Raw genomic sequence first — 18164 nt, 5'->3', positions numbered from 1 at the left:
CTCTTACAATTGAAAACCGTTATTATTTAGGCGAAACCAAAAATACAAAAATTATTTTTAAGGTGCCGGAAAAAATAAAGTTGTTTATCTCGTATTATTTTTCCGTTTTCTCTTTTTACTAGGGCTCTTGATGTATCATTTTTGACGAGCTACAGTAAATACAAACAAAACAAAAACATCATATCTAGATAGATAGGTTTTGTAATCTGTTTTGTAATTGCGCGGAATTACAATTACAAAACAAGGGTGAAAGTAATTGAAAAGTAACATTCCTTAAGTTAATTGCTGACTTGACTAAGGCGTAGTGTACATGTACATTTCTCAATGTAACTAATAGGTATCATGTCTTTGTACCCCAGGAACTTCCTCGGTCATATGGAAAACAATGGCACAATAATTTAATTATACTTTTAGTTCTTTTCAAACAATACTTAATTATTATGGGATACACATTTAATGTTTCTAGTAAGTTCTGGTTTGAGAGACAATCCCTAAATAGGAAAAATCTTTGATTCAATTCTTTTTCTCTTAACTATGACCTTTTTTGGCCCCCTCTTTTTTAACTTTGTGCTTCAAATTTCCGACTATTCAATTATAATCAAGATTTTAGGGTTTTCCGACAATTATTCCCGTTTACCCATTTTTGGTTTAAACCTCAAATATTCAAGCTTTATTAAAAACAAAAGTAGGTCGAACATTACGAGGTTCTCTTATCCAGCCAGTCTTCTTTCACTATTTTTCTCAGTCTCTGGAATTTTAAACTTTAGAGCGCGTTTCGCAATCAAACGAAGAAAAAAAATGAAAACATCAAAACAAGATGCTGCCAGATCTGAAAAGGTAAACATCCTGCATTGATAGACCAAGTCAACAAATATGATCAAAACTCTATTTGGATTTGGAGAAGACGATAGCAAACCTTTAGTCAACGAGCCAACGATTGATTATGATAAAACAATACCTATTAGTACTCCCCGAAGACAGCCACAAACAAGATATCAAACACCACTGAGATCGATAGTGGATTATTCTAAGTATCAAAAAGAATTCGAGTTTTCAGATGAAGATGAGGATTTGATGAATGATTTCAGTATGATTAAAGATCTTACCCAAGAGATTCAGGAAACGAGAAACGTTTCTAAATTTTCTTTACCTGAGAATTATCCTGGAAAATTCCCATCAACTCCTAAAAATAATCGTTCACAGAATGAAAATGGCAGATACACGTCCTCGTATCTTTCCAGGAAATATGGCAAGGATAATAGTCAATTTATTTCTAATGGTTATGTAAAAGATGAGTCTGTGAGATTCAATAAGCAACCACAAACTTCCACTCATAGGAATTCAGCGCCAAACACTGTTCGGACAGATTCAGAACCGTATATGGAAGAAACTCAGGAAGATCCCCTTCATGAACCAACGATTGAGAGAAAATTAGGAAAGCTACAAATTGAGGTTGATGAAGAATTCAAACAAAACAGCACGTCCCGTAATTCATCAAAGCGAGATCCACTTTTGGAACTCAAAGAATTAAGACAAGAGTTAAAATCTCTGAATGGGTTTTTAGAAAGACTAAGTGAATTTGTCGGACTCTATGAGGAAGAATTGGAAGAAAATGACAACTTAATAATCCCACATGACATAATGGAAAGATTTGACGCCTTGGAAAGTGAGAATCAGAAACAAGAGGAGCTATTACTGATGTTGTATCCTATGTTGATTCGAGTACAGCAAAGGTATAATGAGTATCGAAAGTCACACCCATATGCCAAGAAGAAGATCCCTACTAGTATTGGGAAACCAATCGTTTCGATTCGAGAAACAGCCAAGCTCATAGATTCAAAATGTAAAGATGAAAGCATAAAAACCGATTGTGGTAAGATTCTTTCGGATTTATCTAGGATTGAAGAAGAACAAGCCCGATTGCAAAATGAAAATGATCAGTTGAGGAAAGAGAAAGAAGCTATTGAAAATGAATTGAACGAATTAAAGAAATTTAAAGAAGCTGCGCAGAAAGCTCGGTCATAGTAGATATAATTATGTCATGTCCAGAAAAATGATATAAATGAGGTTTGAGTAAGCTATTTATTTATGGGACTCCTTTTAGCTTAATACATTAACCCATCGGGTTAGTCGATGTTGATTTGAAATCTTTAAAATTGGCTTATTTCTATCAGCTTGCTTCATGTTATGATTTTGTTGAGCCAAACGAGGAGATTTATAGAACATTAGCAACAGTGCGTATTGCCAGTTTGCTTTATTGCCTTATATATGAGTGACTATTCGATTTATATCAATCAAAGTTTGTTCACTTCTACTAATTGATGACTGAATTGCTCATACTTGGAAGAACTGGAAGCGCTTCTATATGCAAATTCCCATCTTCGGCAATCCCTTCACTTATGCTATCACGAATAATTTGTTCCCAGTCACTAATAAGTACAAAATATAACTGAACTAATGAAACAAACATAAGGGCAATAATCATACCAAACCATAATCCCAACAATCCTAATTTCAATTTGAAAGCGAACACAAATGCGCAGGGCAATGCAAGTAAATAATATCCCACTACATTCGTAATACCACCTATTATTTGTCTGCCTTGACCCCGTAAAACTCCAGCTGTTGCACAAGAAATGAAATCATTTATTTGATAAATGGATCCGACAATCAATACCTTAGCTGCTAATGTAATCACGTCTTTTTCATTGGTGTATAACGAAGCTAATTTCCAACGGAAGAAGAATAATATTGAACAATTCATAACTCCAAATGTTAGTGCTGTATATAATGCGGCCGTGGTTGCTGTTCTGGCTGTCTTTTCTGATGCTGCTCCAACAAACCAAGCAACTCTTGTGGATGCAGCTATTGAAAGTGCAAACGGTATCTGATATAATAGCACACAAGTCGTGCTGATAATTGATTGTGCGGCTAAGACTTTAGTTCCAAGTTTGGCTGCCGAGAAGGTAATGATTTCAAAGGCTAGCCATTCTGCTTCGACCATTAACACTCCTGGTATTGCTAGTTCAATCATTTTTTCCCATCTTGTCCAATGAATCCGGTGGATTGGGGATTGGCTGGGCCAACATTCTTTTCCATTTATGAGGAATATATAAGCATATAATAATATGAACATCATCCAATTGGTTATAACCACTGATATTGGAGCACCAATAAACCCTAATCCAATTTTTGGATCCCAAACAAGAAGATAGTTTAGGAATGCATTCAAAGGTGCACAAATAAATAGTACATATGTAGAAGATTCAAAAATACCTTGGCTTTGTAGGAAATGCTTACCATTTTCAAATAATATAAATCCTGGTAATCCCATACTCAAAATTCGCAAGTATTTAGCTGCCAATATACACACTTCTCTTGATTCATCTCCTACAATTCGAAATAATAATGGCTCAACACCCCATACCCAAAACACCATAATTGGCAAACAAAGAAGCAACAATAGCCAATTACATCTCATAAAATGAACACCTACTAAGTTGAAATCTTTTCGACCATAAGCTTGTGCACAAAGTGTATCTAAACATGTTGAATTCCCTTGGATAATCGCATATCCACTGATATTTGCAGTCATGGAGCTCAAACTAACTGCAGCTAGCTCTGTTGACCCAATCCTCCCTACTGAGAAAACTGATGCTACTGTAAGTGAATATTGCAACAAGAAAGTGATTACCAAAGGTGCTGAAGATCGTATTAATGCCACAACTTCATTTCTGACTGTAGTAATGGGTTCAGGTCCAATTTCAGAATGGGCTGAAACTATATCATATATTGAATGCAGAATTGATGAATCATCTGATCTAGCTGGCTCTAGGATTGGTTCATAACTTGGGATAGAGAATACTCTGTGTATTCTACCCGTACCTGATGAGGCTATCGATAATCTTCTTTGTTGAACATACGAAACAATTTCATTTTCGGAAATATAACTAGACAGCTGAGAAGGAACCTGTAAAAGGGGGGTTGTTTCATCCATTGATCAGCTTTTCTGTTGTATGTAGTTCACTTGGATTGACTCTTCTGTTGAAATTGTTGCAAATAAAATGCTCTGGGGAAAAACGTGCACCCCACCACCCTCATTGTTCATTTAGGTGCACTTGGAAGCGCGTCCCCCTTTCTGATTCTACAGAAATTTCCGTAAACCAATGACTTCACTGTTAAGGACAGTAACACACTTTGAAAGTTATAAGGAATGGCGAATGACCCGGTATGGTCCGGTATGGGTGTCCGTTAATGATCCTGTGTAGAGGCAGTGACGTTCCTCATGTTTGCTTCTATTTTTAGATTGTTGCTAAAGGTTGCAAAAAACGTTGCCATTTCTTGTGTTTACTTCATGAGTCGAATAACGGCGCAATATGGTTGCTTTTTCCCTAATATGTAAAGCAATGGTAAAGAAACTTTGATTCTTGTTTTGCTGGTGATCCTTTTGTCTCTAGCAACACTACCTCAAAGTGGGTATTAGCAATCGTATACAATAGCAAGCAAACTTAAAAGTCATATCCATATATAAGCACCAAGAAGTTCTCATCTACATAAAACTTTTCTAATTCATTTTAGTATACGATAACAAATAAATCAAGTGTATAATATGTCACTTTCACAAGATTTTTTTCAATTACCAAACGGTTCTAAAATCCCTGCTATTGCTTATGGTATGGGTACAAAATGGGAAAAGAGAGGAGAACCAGGTTTAAACGATAACCTTATCAAGAATTTACAATTCGCTATTGATGTCGGTTTCCGCCATTTTGATGGTGCAGAAGTGTATAATACAAACAAAGAAATTGGGCTTCTTTTAAACAAGTCATCACTCTCCAGAGATCAATTGTTTATCACTGATAAATTCTTTTCAGGTGGTCCAGATTTAGGTGAGAGATCTGATTACAAGGATCCTTATTCTGCTTTGAAAGGAGATCTTCGTGATTTGCAATTAGATTATGTTGATTTGTACTTGCTTCATTCTCCACATATCAAGAAAGAAACTCATGGATATTCTTTAATTGAAGCATGGCAATGTCTCGAAAGATTGAAGGATGAAGGGTTGGCTAAGAATATTGGTGTCTCGAACTTCTCAGTTGATGATTTGAGGCAAATTTCAGAAAACAATCCAACTCATAGACCTGCTGTTAATCAAATTGAATATAGTGCTTCTGTTCAAGATCAACCTCCAGGAATTTTTGAATACTGTAAACAACAAGGTATCTTGATTGAAGGATATGGGGTTTTGTCTCCATTACTGGAAACCACCACTAAACACAACTTGAATTCCCTTTTAACAAAATTATCTAAGAAGTATGGTAAGACTGAAGCCCAAATTTTATTGAGATGGACTATCCAACAGGGTGTCTTACCAGTTGTTACCTCCAATGATGCAGCAGATATCAAATCCTTCCTTGAAATTTTTGATTTCCAATTGACAATGGAAGATTTGGATGCAATCTCTGGTAAAGGAAGTGACAGAGGTCTTAAGGGAATGTTACATAATGTTGTTAGTAAGGTTAAGAGTTAGGCTTGTCTGATGTTACTCTCTTCTAGTTTACTTTATGTTCCTCTCTAGTTAGTTTAATGAAAATTTGTTGCTTGCTTTCATTCTGTCATCATTAAGCCCTCACTGTAAATTCTATCGTGTGTTAGAGGCACAGCCACATTATTCTGAGGTGGCTCTGTGGGTCTGTGGTTGGTTAACTATGGCTGCAAGAAAAAATGTGAATTTTTCGTGGTTCGCAGCAATTTAGCAACCATTGTTCGCAAGTTGTCAAAAGTGTGGGACTGTCAACAATGAAGCAACACAAAGCCACAGACGTGAAAGGCAAAATCCCCTTGGTCCCTGTATAAATAATTCATAGTATACCCCTGAGATTTTCATTTTCCATTTTCTTTAAATTCTTCAAGTCATTAATCCCCAATATAAGCTTATATCACAATGTCCTTAGTTAAAAACGCATTCAAATTAAACAACGGTAACGAAATTCCAGCTATTTCGTATGGTGTTGGTACAAAATGGTTCAAGAGAGGTACAACTGATATCGACTCCAAAGTTGTCGAAGCTTTAGAAACAGCTATCAAACTTGGATTTCGTCATATTGATGGTGCTGAAGTTTATGGTACTAATACTGAAATTGGTTTAGCTATCAAGAATTCCAAAGTTCCAAGAGAAGAATTGTTTATTGCTAGTAAGTTCAACTCAGGAAATGCCACTTATACTACCAGATCCAAACTTGGTAATCCTTATGATGCTTTAAAGAAAGATTTACAAGATTTGCAATTGGATTATGTTGATTTATATTTAATTCATTTTCCATATATTAAGAAAGAAACCCATGGTTATAATTTGGTTGAAGCTTGGAATTATTTAGAACAATTAAAAGATGAAGGATTAGCTAAAAATATTGGTGTTTCTAATTTCAAGATTGAACATTTAAAGGAAATCTTGGAATCTGATCCAAAATATAGACCAAGTGTTAATCAAATTGAATTTAGTGCATATTTACAAAATCAAACCCCTGGAATTGTTCAATATTCTCAAGAACAAGGCATTTTGATTGAGGCTTATGGTCCATTAAGTCCAGTCATTCAGGATGAAGCTGGTCCTTTGGACCCTGTCTTGAAAAACTTGGCTCAAAAGTATCAAAAGTCAGAGAGTCAAATTTTGTTAAGATGGGTAGTAGAACAAGGAGTCTTGCCAGTTACTACTTCAGGTAAGGAAGATCGAATTAAGGATTTCTTAGCTATTTTTGAATTTGAGTTATCCCAGGAAGACATTGATGAAATTACACAAGTCGGGAAACAAAAAACTATCAGAAGATACTCCAAGGAGTACGCTACATATGATTAGATCTTTCATTGGTTCTCTAGGTTTATATTCTTAAGTATACATCATTAATTATATTTCCGATTTCTTTAACATGTTGATTCAATTTTGTTTCCTTGTTAGCACTTTCTTTAGATGCGTCCTCTCCAAACTCTACTAAATTCTTCAATTGATCAATTTTGGTGTTACTACTTAACTTCTTATGCAAAATCATCTCAAATAGTAAAGCTTCAAGATCAATCTCTTGAGGAGAAAGGTTAAACATTTGATAAATCCGTTGAATATTTATTGATTTAAAATATTTGCCCAATTTGACAATATTATTCTCGAGAAGATTAATACTTAACCTTCTTTTATCCATAGTTTGAACAATTGAGAAATAATTGTTTTGAAAGTCATGTTGCAAGATTCTATTGAATGTTTCATACATTATAAAAGGAGTTGTGGATGCACTTCTAAAAAGCCCTGTAGTTTCAGGATCCAATGCTTCTAGATTTAAGTTCTCGTTCAAGTAATTGATAATATTGACTTTTCTAAAGTCATAATTTGAAATCAAATAAAGCTGTAAGATTTTCAAATTTAATAAATACGTCAATTCTTTGTGATTGGGGTTTGAAGTTGGTACAGATTTCGCATTAATGATCTTCTTGTTGATTAATTCGGTGAATTTATTATATTGGATATCATTTAACAAGTATTGTAAATCGGTGTTTAAGTCATTATATTTCACTTTGATAAACATATTATTGAAATCATTTTCATCGATACTGACCGAGATTGGCAAGGATACAATCTCTCGGATAAGTTCCTTTATTCTAGGAGAATGTGGATTCCTTACCATGATATTCTCACATTGTATTAATGATATTATTTTCTTATGAACGTCTTCAATTGGATAATCGCTGGTTTCAAGTTCAGTAAGTGAATTCTCATCCAATTGTACTAGCAATGATTGCAATTGGCTCACTCTAGTTTTGTCATCGATTGAAGTGTCGTTGACTGCTTCTACTATACTTTCTTTTATTGTCATCAGCGAATCTAAGTATGTATCAATCAAGATAAGAAGAAAGGCTAAAAGTGTTGTAAAAAAGTCAAACCCTCCACACCATTTAGTAGGGAGTGGTCGTGTATATTGACTAATTTCTATATTTCTATAAAGTGGCTAGTGAATTCAATTACTCTGGGTTAGACATTATATCTGACTGATAGACTTCATCAGGAGGTTCCTAGAGAGCTGTTTTACTTAGATTTCCATTCAGTGTTTAACAATTTTATTTTCTACTTCATTAATTCATCATAAATGATTGCTTCCATAACATTCCCATCATTGTCAGCGAGGGGTTCTAATTTGATCTCATTATTAAGCAATTGTTTCAAGTCATTGATAAACCCGCTATCATTTACTTCATTAACTTGATAACTCAAACAATGCTCGAGTTTTGAAAATTCATTGGCAATTTCTAATTGATGGTTATCCATTAATTTATCATTAACAACTACCATCAACTTCTTGTGGTTTCTTAATGTATCTATAATAGACCCTGTACCTGCATGAGTGATTACGACATCTGCTTGTTGGATGTATTCATCTATATTTCGAGAATAAGGAAATGCAATGATTTCAAATGTACTCGAACTATAATGTTTTACCTCTGATTTGACCCTTCCATTTTCTGTATCTGATAGTTGCAATGTTTCTAATATATTCTTCTCTCTAATTTGTTTACTAAAGAAGAGTTCACTTATATGTATGGAATCCACTACTTCATTTCCGAATTGTATTATTAACTTTGTCACTTTGATATTCTTTAATTCCTGAATAAATTTAGCATCAACAATTTTCTCAATTAATGACGTAAAGGTGACAGTTGCTCCTGTGGTAACCACTACTGTAAACATGATGTAACGGAACGGGTAGATTTATTAATACAATCCGGTGCAAAGAGATTGATCCGAAAGATTATCCCTAATGAAACTACCAAATAGAAGATTTGATTCTCTATGGAAATTCAAATTATATGCAGTTCCATTTTCTATTGCACAGCCATGGACGTTCCCGAAGGAAAAGGGTAGATCATAAAGGTAAGCACCGGTCGTTTGAGGAACCAATACACAGCAAGCATAATTTGATACGTCCGACTTGAGCTAAACGATATTGGATGGGCAGACTATATAGATAACCGTTACATATAAGATTGTCTGAACAGCTCTCCATGTCAGGCCCGGACTTCGGTCTAATGAAAAACTGTTTACAATTTTGTAAATACACGACCCCATTGCTCGTAGATTTTTTTTTTCTGCACAATATACGATCGTATCGGCGTTAGAATCGTTCCCTTGGGTTGCATCGATCTTAGTTTTCGTTTTCATGTTGTTTATTAGACTTTGATGTCTATTTATATTGAATTTACGATCCTTACCTTTTGAATTCATTCTCAGCTAGTTTAAGTTATCATAGCCAGAAAGATGAAGTTATTAGCCTTTGGAATAATCCCACTTGCCCTCTACAGTATTTTCAATTATCTTTTCTATACTTGGTTACCATCAAATTATATATTTGATGAAAAGGTTTTACAAGGTTTAGTTCAAGATGTATTAGCCAACCATCCAGAAGGTAATGCAACTGCCATCATGATGGACTTAGCTCCAAAAATCAAAGAAACTTATCCAAATATCGTTAATGATTTAAATTTCGAAGAATGGTTCTATAATAATGCTGGTGGAGCCATGGGAACTATGTTTATCTTACATGCTTCTATTTCAGAATACTTGATTTTCTTTGGGACTGCAGTTGGAACTGAAGGTCATACTGGTGTTCATTTTGCTGATGATTATTTCACTATTTTAACTGGTGAACAGAGAGCTGCCTATGCTGGTGCATTAGCTCCGGAAATTTATTATCCTGGGGATCAACATCATTTAAGAAAGGGCCATGTTAAGCAATATAGTATGCCAAGTGGTGCTTTTGCTTTGGAATTGGCTCAAGGTTGGATTCCTGCAATGTTACCTTTTGGTTTATTGGATACGTTAAGTTCTACTATGGATTTCTATACTTTTTACTTAACTTCATATTATACTGCTAGAGATATGGTCAAGAACTTATTAAGAGGTAAATTCTAAGAGCTATTCATTAGAATTATTAGAGATATAGATTAGAGCTTGTTATTTTTAAATAAATGTATTAATTCATATTAAAACTTTTTCTAAAATATTAAACTATCAAACAAAAAATGAAATAAAGGGGAAACTTATTAAAAAGGTAATGAAGCCACTTACTTGAAGCAAGACAACTCAAACTAAAAGATCAATAATGCAATACTACTGAAGAAAATTCTTTTCTCTCTAAAAACTAAAAATCAAACCAAAAAGCGTCACAACATAAATATGATCATCTATAAATACATTTCTTTTGTAAAACGGAAACATTGTCATCTATTAACTTTTTCAAACTCTCTCCATTTCCAGTTCACATTTGATGACCTCCTAATTGCAATAATGATTTTGCAATACTGAAACTATTAGGGGTTCCGAAATGATTAGGTAATGGAGATGAACTGAGCACACTTTTCTTTCTAGCATCCATATCATCTTCATCTTCATCATCGTCCTCTTCGTCTTCATCGCCATCATTCCTTTCAGCAATAGTGGTATCATGTTCCACGGTGGTTGTGTTATTGATGATCGTCATATCGACATCTTCATCAATAGTAGTATCATCGCTAGTGGTATGCAAACGAGTCAATCTCCCACTGTGATTATTATTGTTGGCAATATTTTGTTGATAATAACGTGTTGAATTTGCTTTTTTAATTGGAGTTCTCAAAATCTTATTGATCGATGGTAAATAAGTTGCATGACTAGCTGAGAAGGACTGATTAGTTCCTGGTGGATTAAGAAGAATTGAAGGTAATGAAGATGCTTCTTTAGCCTTGGGAGAAGTAGAGTCTGGATGATTATTGTTGGTAGCGCAATGATATGTTGAATTTGTTGCAAATGGAAAAATTAATGAATTAGTTGTGTTTATCATACTTGCCAAATTGCCATTAGAACAAGTAGAAAAAGTAGGGCCAGCAGTAGCTATGTTTAATGAGTTTGATGATGATGTGCGTATTGGGTTGGTATTGGTTTCACCTGGAACTAAAGGTAATTTACCATGGTTGTTATCAGAATAAAATATTGAATCTTTTCTTATTTGATATAATTTCAATTTTTGAATTCTTCTCTTGACACTTAATTGCTTACTATGCGCAATTTTAGATAATGATGGCCGCTGTTCATGTTCGTTGTTAACGGCCGCCAATAATTTGGTTTTTGTTTCTAAGTTGATATTAACTGAGGATGAGTAGTTTCTTGGTTCTGGTGGCGTTGGTAAGGATGCAAATTCTCCTATTGGATTTATTACTGGAGTTTGACGGGTTGGCGAAGTGAAGCTAGAACTCTTTGCGGAATTTGGAGGACTAAGGAATTTAAGAGAGGTTGCTGAATTGAATTTTATTGTTGTGGTTTCGTCAGCTACCATTTTGGTGTTTTTGGTTATTGGACGCGTTATGGTTGATTGTTTTTGTTGGATTTTGTAGAGAGCTAGTTGTAGCTTTAATTTTAATTTGGTGGCTGCTAAACCAGCTGCATCGTTTTTGTTTTGATTATTAGGTTTAATAACTTTGATTCTAACCGAAGATGAAGAATTGTTTGAAGTTGATCTTGAATCGGAGAAACTAAGCGATTGAAATGGAGAAAAGGTCTTGCTTAAAGAAGTAGCGGATTCAGATATTGTGAAGGATCTAGTAATTAAATCAGCTTTCTTTTTGGAGAAATTACCAGCAAATTGCTTATTCATGGAAACTAAACTTGGTCTCTTCTTTGGTGTACTGGCATTAGATGAAGGAGTTGAATTCAAGTGACTTTCTTTAATTGGTGCCAATGCGATTCTATTCGTTGTTAAGGACATTCTACGTTGTTTGAGACTTGCTAATTCAGATCAATTGGGTTGTTAAAACAAATGTTAGGACACGAAGTTCGCGTTTATATTTTCTCAATTTGCTTAGCGTGTCACAGTTGACAATGTTTTGCTTTTTCTAGAAGCGCGGATGAAATGGGTGGTAGGGGGGAGGTGGTAAGTTGTACTTGAATGTAGAACTCAATATTAAAATCTCAAAGCTTGAGTGAATGCCTTTTTGGAAGTGACAGTTGATAGTTTAGAAAAACTGAATGGAATGAAAGTAAAGGGTTTATTATTTATTGTAAAAGAGTAAAACGCAAAGAGACAAGAATGAAAGTGAAAATTAAAATTTGCGTTTATTTAAGGAAAAATCAAAACAAACCAGAAATTATTTTTTTTGTATTTTGCAATATTTTTTTAGAGAGGATTTTCCTTATTGTTGGGAAACCTATTTTAGGTAAACTTCAAAACACAATACTAAAGACCGAGTGAGCCTAATGGAGTATCTACACACTGACACATCCATTGGGGTAAGTCCCAAGTGAGAATGGACCTTGTTCTTTGAAGACTGTGAAACACACATGGGGTTGAAATATTGTTGTTCTGAAACCGGTCTGGGAATATCCTCTTCAATTGAGAAACTTGTAAGCTCCATTAGTAGAGGATATCGTGAAAACCCACGAAATGACCTCACTCTCCGAGAATTGAATGAAGTCGCGTAATTACAAAATGTAGAGATCCAAATTAATGGACTATTGTTTAAATAGACAGGCGCTTCTTCAATCCAATAATTGAATCTTGTTGAGCTTGGAGTTTAGTCTAAGTCGCGACGACTTGCTTTTGTGATAATTACAGCGGTTACTTAATCAAAAAGATAATTTCGCGAAGGGAACGGGTTTTGTGCTTGTTTGTAAGCTTTTGGTTTCGCTATTAACCTTTTTTTTGTCCCTGAATTATTGATGCATATTACACGAATTGAAATTGCAGGAAATTGCAGCAAAACTTCACAACAAACAAAAAGAAACGATAATTACGAGGAACGAAACAAAAAAAATATTTTTTAGTCATAGTTATTTTTGGTGTCTCGTTCTTTTGATTCAAATCTATTTGGGAAAGGATGCGCGTGTATCTTCATCACTTTGTACCTCAATTCCTCCATGCAATTGCAATCACAATTGCACAAGAGCCACTCAGTAAAGACACGTACTCAAAAAGATTCGTTAGTTAAAAGCTAAACCTGATTATTGAAAAAGAAATAAACTTCTTCAAACAAAGGGTGCTTTATTTGGATATCTTCAAAACCATAACGCGTTCATATGCACCGTTGACTTCCTCTGATCCCCTCCCTTTTTCTTCTAAGAATGATCTTAACATTAGACGAAGAACAACGCTTTTTGATTTAGCAAGATTTACTCTGTTACTGGCGGATATGATCTACCACTTTTTTCTGGAACGTCGCCCTCTTTTCAGGTTTCAAAAGTAACATCTGTTTGTTCTATAAATACCGTTGTTTACAATTAAGCCTTGTAAAAAATATGAACTCTATTGTTTTAGAATAGTAGTCTATTGTCCTGTTTGGTTTGTTTGTTTACCTTAATTTAAAAATCAAAATGCTGCAAAAAAATTACTTCTACATAAAGTAAACTTTTTGGGAATTAACTAAATTTAGCAAAGCACTAGTAATTGTATATGGAATAGATACATCAATTGGAGGCATAATTTATTGTCGTTCCTTGTTATCAAGCGTGGCATTCCTGAGAAGAAATTTCTCGCGGAATTGAGCAATCCTCTTTATTTCGCACACCTTTCAATGCACGCCCTATCTGGTATCAAGCTAGCACTATCCTAGTTCTATATCCTCATTAAGTTATAAAAAGCTTCCTGTGACATATATGAGTTTATTCTTACAATTGGTTATAGGAGATGGTGGAATAGAGCTCTTTCGGTGTTTCATTTTATCTCTGCAATACCCCAATCGAGGAATTTTCTGGGAAATTTGAACAAAAAAATAGAAAACCAAAAAAAATAGCTATTTAAAGAATAATTAACCCTAATAGAGTACAGTCCTCCTCTAACTAACAGATTGAATACATTCATGTTGATTTTCTTTGAATTTGGGGGGCTTATCATACTTTTAAAAGAATTCAAACCAACACCATCCAATTTCCAAAAAAATCAGTCACCTGACATACACGTGCATTTTTTTTTACCGGTAGCGACACGACCACACACGAACTTGCCATTTTTGTGCGAGCAAGTCAGTGTGGCCCCCAGAAACGATCCTCATTGCTGATAAGACAATTGGAGATTACTTGACTACACAATTGGTCATCAAAAATCTTACTATCAAATCAACATCTGCACATCACACTACTATTCCAATTCATTTCATTACAAAACCTCAAGTAAACAGATAAAGTTTTTTGAGTCAAATACCTTCCCTCCAATAAGTCTTCATTGCTAATTTATACAACCATTACACAAAAACCATGTTCAGATCCAAATTATCATCTCTAAGAGAATATTTAACCCCAATTAATCATAGTTCTAATTTCTCAACCACAGGAGAAATCAGTCCTGAAGAATTCGTGAAAGCTGGTGATTATTTAGTTTATAAATTTCCCACATGGCAATGGTCAAGTTGTCCCAAGAATTTACAAAAAAGTTTCTTGCCTTCTGATAAACAATTTTTGATCACTAGACATGTGCCTAGTTATCAAAGGGCTTCTAATTACTTAGAAGGCGGTGATGGGATTGAAGAAGAGGAAGAGGAAGAGATTGAAGGTGAGGATGGAGAAGATGGGTGGGTTAAGTCGAAAAAAGTGGCGACCAGTCATGCAACTGATAAGGCAGATCAAGCAGAGGAGATAGAAGAAGAAGAGGGGAAGAAGAAGGATAATGAGGAAGAAGAGCCGGTATACATTTCTAATGATATCGATGAATTCATAGATGAAACTGCTGAGGATGATGAGGACGGAGAAGAGGTTGAAGATGATTTCGAAGATATTCGTGGAGATTCAAATAATAGTCTTAGGAAATATGATTTATACATTACATATTCAACCTCATATCGTGTTCCTAAGATGTATTTAGTTGGGTTTGATTCTAATGGTATACCGCTTTTACCTAAACAAATGTTTGAAGATATTAATTCGGATTATAAAGATAAGACAGTTACTATTGAAAATTTACCAGTTGCTTATAATACCACTTCAATTTCGATCCATCCATGCAGACATGCTTCTGTTATGAAGGTATTGATGAAACATTCAAAATTGAAGAAACAAAAGGAAGAGGGTGATAGTGCCCAGGAATTGGAAGAAAGGACTGCAAATCTTTCTGTAGAAGACAGGCAAGTAACAGAAGAAGAAGAACAACCAGAAGGTATTAGAGTAGACCAATATTTAATTATCTTTTTGAAGTTTATTGCTAGCGTAACCCCCGGTATTGAGTACGATTATACCATGGATGCTTTATAAAAGTTTGTACAAAGAAAATTGTAAGCTTGCTAAGTAAGTTTCTTGACGTTCTTGAATAAATAGTAAAATTCAATAGATTTTTAGTATTTGACTAATAAGGTTTCCTTTTTGACAGAATTACCAGCATTGACAGGTTAAAAACTTCACATGCTTCGGTAGAACAAAACGCGAAACTTCTTGCTCTGAAATTTGCCAGCATATCCTCTCGCGCTCACAGCCATTATTTGTTCATATCAATAAAATCAGAGTACATATAAGACTCATATAATTCCCATAAGTATTCAGATAATCCTCAATTGCAAAAAGGTCAATTGAAAAGTTGCTTGCTTTTATCTAAAGACAGTTAAAAATAAAAAAATAGGAGTCCAGACAAATTTCAATTGTTCTATTTTATTTAAATTTAAAGTGAAAAAATAATAATCTCGTTCTATAATTTATTTTTCATTGTTGTTGCTGGCTTTTATTTCATCTTTAATTTGTCAATTGAATAGATATCAACCTAATACTATAGCTACTACACTAGTCAAGTTCATACAGAATAGTCGACACCACTACTACACCAAGCAATTCCCCACAGAGCAGAAAAATGTCAAGTCTAATAAACAGGAAAAGAACCCCATCGGGTGATGATAGTGATGACCAAGCCTCGGCGGCGGCAAGACCAAATAATAACTCTCAAGGCATAGCACAATCCTCAGGAATATCCATTAACGGCAGACCAACGAGAAGAAGATCCTATCTGCTCCCATCGGAAGAATCTGAATCTGATAGCGTCACATATGGAACATCACTTGAGATGAAAAGAAGACATCTGTTGTATGTGGAACCACATCATCATCGTCCATCACGTCGTTTTTCAGAAGAAATAAGAACCGAGCTTGCTGAAGTAAAGAGGAAAAAGAGGATACATGAAAGTAGAAGGGTTATGTTTATATTAGGTGCTTTGATTGGATTATTGGCAGCTATTTTCATAACATCATCCCATGGACCTGCATTTCCTGGAGAATTAGAAAAATTGGTTAATTTTGATAAAGTAAGTTATTTATTTGAAGATTGGCGAGATTGGAAAGACTTATTACCTACTGGATTACAATCATTTTTACAAGAAGCTGAGAATCCTGATGATGGATTACATGGATCAGCTGAATCTTTTAGTGTTGGGAAAAGGTTATTACTGACAAAGAATTATACTCATGAATTCAATGTTGTATTAGTCCCAGGGGTGATATCTACTGGACTTGAATCCTGGTCTACTACAAATTCAGGACCATGTCCTTCTATAAATCATTTTAGGAAACGTCTTTGGGGATCTTTTTATATGTTAAGAACCATGATTCTTGATAAAACCTGCTGGTTGAAACATATAATGTTAGATGAAGAAACTGGACTCGATCCTCCCGATGTTAAATTGAGAGCAGCCCAGGGGTTTGAGTCTTCTGATTTCTTTATGGCAGGATATTGGATTTGGAATAAGATTTTACAAAATCTTGCCGTGATTGGTTATAGTCCCGATGATATGCATACTGCTGCTTATGATTGGAGATTAACTTATCTTGATTTAGAAAGACGGGATCGATATTTTTCAAAATTGAAAATTCAAATTGAATTAACCAAAACGTTTTCCGGGAAGAAATCGATTCTTGTGGGACATTCTATGGGATCTCAAGTGATATTTTATTTTATGAAATGGGTTGAAGCTAATGGGGAATTATACGGAAACGGAGGACCTAATTGGGTCAATGATCATATTGAGGCATTTGTGGATATTAGTGGGTCATCTTTGGGTGCTCCAAAGACTATATCTGCTTTAATGTCTGGTGAGATGAAAGATACTGTTCAATTGAATGCTTTAGCAGTGTATGGATTAGAACAATTTTTCAGTAGAAGAGAACGAGTTGATTTATTAAGATCATTTGGTGGAATTGCTAGTATGATTCCAAAGGGAGGCGATTTACTTTGGGGCAATTTAACATATGCTCCAGATGATCCTACCAATGCATTACATGAGAATGGAACTCTTCCTGAATTTGAAACTAATAGTACATCCAATCGAGAAACATTTGGAACCTTTATTCAATTCAAAGAAAGTGATGGGGCTACATATAATGTAACCATGGCTGAAAGTATAGATAAATTGTTAGATAATTCACCTGAATGGTATTCCAAAAGAGTTCGAGAAAATTATTCATTTGGAGTAGCAAGTACCAAACAGGAAATTCAAGAAAATAATCAAATTCAACTGAAGTGGTCAAACCCTCTTGAAGCTGCATTACCTAATGCCCCTGATCTCAAAGTATATTGTTTCTACGGGGTTGGAAAACCAACTGAAAGAGCATATACATATACCACCGCCGATAGCTCATTAAGATTACCGTATGTGATTGACCCAGACGCGGAAAATCCCGTGTATTTCGGAGATGGTGATGGGACAGTTTCGTTATTAACCCATGCCATGTGTCATGAATGGCAAAAGCGATCAAAATCAAGATTTAATCCTGGAAATTCTAGAGTTACAATTGTAGAGATTAAGCATGAACCAAATACTTTTGATATTAGAGGTGGTGCTAGAACGGCTGAACATGTTGATATTTTAGGTAGTGCTGCCTTAAATGAATTGATACTTACTGTTGCTGCCGGGAGAGGTGATACTATTCAGAATAAGTATGTAAGTGATCTAAAACAAATTGTAGAATCTCTAAATATTTAGAAATTTTGTATGTAGAAATATAAATATATTGATAATTATATAATTAAGGAATAATTAATAATTTAATTGGGGGAAACTTTTTGGGGGGGAATTGGGGGGTAGAAGTTTAAATAGCAAACTTAAAAAACAAGAACAATGAGAAAAGCAAAGACAATAAAACAAGAAACGCATAAAAAATAATTAAGCATCTAGTTGAATTAAAATAAA

The 18164-nt window shown here is 34.6% G+C and overlaps 10 protein-coding genes across 10 annotated transcripts; 6 read left to right on the top strand and 4 right to left on the bottom strand. All coding sequences in view use genetic code 12, as the record gives it.

The window, feature by feature from the left end:
- Positions 1-873: 873 nt before the first annotated feature.
- On the top strand, positions 874-2025 carry J8A68_005089 (uncharacterized protein; the record flags this gene model as incomplete). Its single annotated transcript, XM_049409117.1, has 1 exon — positions 874-2025. One exon carries the CDS (start codon positions 874-876, stop codon positions 2023-2025), a length of 1152 nt encoding a protein of 383 aa, XP_049261627.1.
- A 289-nt stretch (positions 2026-2314) lies between these two features.
- Positions 2315-3997, bottom strand: J8A68_005088 (uncharacterized protein; the record flags this gene model as incomplete). Its single annotated transcript, XM_049409116.1, has 1 exon — positions 2315-3997. The coding sequence occupies one exon, from the start codon at positions 3995-3997 to the stop codon at positions 2315-2317; it is 1683 nt and encodes a 560-aa protein (XP_049261626.1).
- A 612-nt stretch (positions 3998-4609) lies between these two features.
- On the top strand, positions 4610-5530 carry J8A68_005087 (aldo/keto reductase; the record flags this gene model as incomplete). Its single annotated transcript, XM_049409115.1, has 1 exon — positions 4610-5530. One exon carries the CDS (start codon positions 4610-4612, stop codon positions 5528-5530), a length of 921 nt encoding a protein of 306 aa, XP_049261625.1.
- Positions 5531-5944: 414 nt separating this feature from the next.
- Positions 5945-6856, top strand: J8A68_005086 (aldo/keto reductase; the record flags this gene model as incomplete). The annotated part of the gene is made up of 1 exon (XM_049409114.1): positions 5945-6856. One exon carries the CDS (start codon positions 5945-5947, stop codon positions 6854-6856), a length of 912 nt encoding a protein of 303 aa, XP_049261624.1.
- A 22-nt stretch (positions 6857-6878) lies between these two features.
- Positions 6879-7862, bottom strand: J8A68_005085 (uncharacterized protein; the record flags this gene model as incomplete). Its single annotated transcript, XM_049409113.1, has 1 exon — positions 6879-7862. One exon carries the CDS (start codon positions 7860-7862, stop codon positions 6879-6881), a length of 984 nt encoding a protein of 327 aa, XP_049261623.1.
- A 248-nt stretch (positions 7863-8110) lies between these two features.
- J8A68_005084 (N-acetylglucosaminyldiphosphodolichol N-acetylglucosaminyltransferase catalytic subunit) lies at positions 8111-8731 on the bottom strand (the record flags this gene model as incomplete). Its single annotated transcript, XM_049409112.1, has 1 exon — positions 8111-8731. The coding sequence occupies one exon, from the start codon at positions 8729-8731 to the stop codon at positions 8111-8113; it is 621 nt and encodes a 206-aa protein (XP_049261622.1).
- A 567-nt stretch (positions 8732-9298) lies between these two features.
- On the top strand, positions 9299-9952 carry ERG2 (C-8 sterol isomerase; the record flags this gene model as incomplete). Its single annotated transcript, XM_049409111.1, has 1 exon — positions 9299-9952. The coding sequence occupies one exon, from the start codon at positions 9299-9301 to the stop codon at positions 9950-9952; it is 654 nt and encodes a 217-aa protein (XP_049261621.1).
- Positions 9953-10298: 346 nt separating this feature from the next.
- NRM1 (Nrm1p) lies at positions 10299-11780 on the bottom strand (the record flags this gene model as incomplete). The annotated part of the gene is made up of 1 exon (XM_049409110.1): positions 10299-11780. One exon carries the CDS (start codon positions 11778-11780, stop codon positions 10299-10301), a length of 1482 nt encoding a protein of 493 aa, XP_049261620.1.
- A 2480-nt stretch (positions 11781-14260) lies between these two features.
- Positions 14261-15250, top strand: J8A68_005081 (uncharacterized protein; the record flags this gene model as incomplete). The annotated part of the gene is made up of 1 exon (XM_049409108.1): positions 14261-15250. One exon carries the CDS (start codon positions 14261-14263, stop codon positions 15248-15250), a length of 990 nt encoding a protein of 329 aa, XP_049261619.1.
- Positions 15251-15836: 586 nt separating this feature from the next.
- On the top strand, positions 15837-17957 carry LRO1 (phospholipid:diacylglycerol acyltransferase; the record flags this gene model as incomplete). The annotated part of the gene is made up of 1 exon (XM_049409107.1): positions 15837-17957. One exon carries the CDS (start codon positions 15837-15839, stop codon positions 17955-17957), a length of 2121 nt encoding a protein of 706 aa, XP_049261618.1.
- Positions 17958-18164: the final 207 nt, after the last annotated feature.

The sequence above is a fragment of the Hemisphaericaspora subhashii genome (genome assembly GCF_019202705.1).
Source record: "Hemisphaericaspora subhashii strain CBS 10753 chromosome Unknown scaffold33, whole genome shotgun sequence".
NCBI lineage: Eukaryota > Fungi > Ascomycota > Pichiomycetes > Serinales > Debaryomycetaceae > Hemisphaericaspora > Hemisphaericaspora subhashii.
The sequence above is the reverse complement of the archived record's forward strand: the minus strand, read 5'-3'. Positions and strand labels throughout refer to the sequence as shown.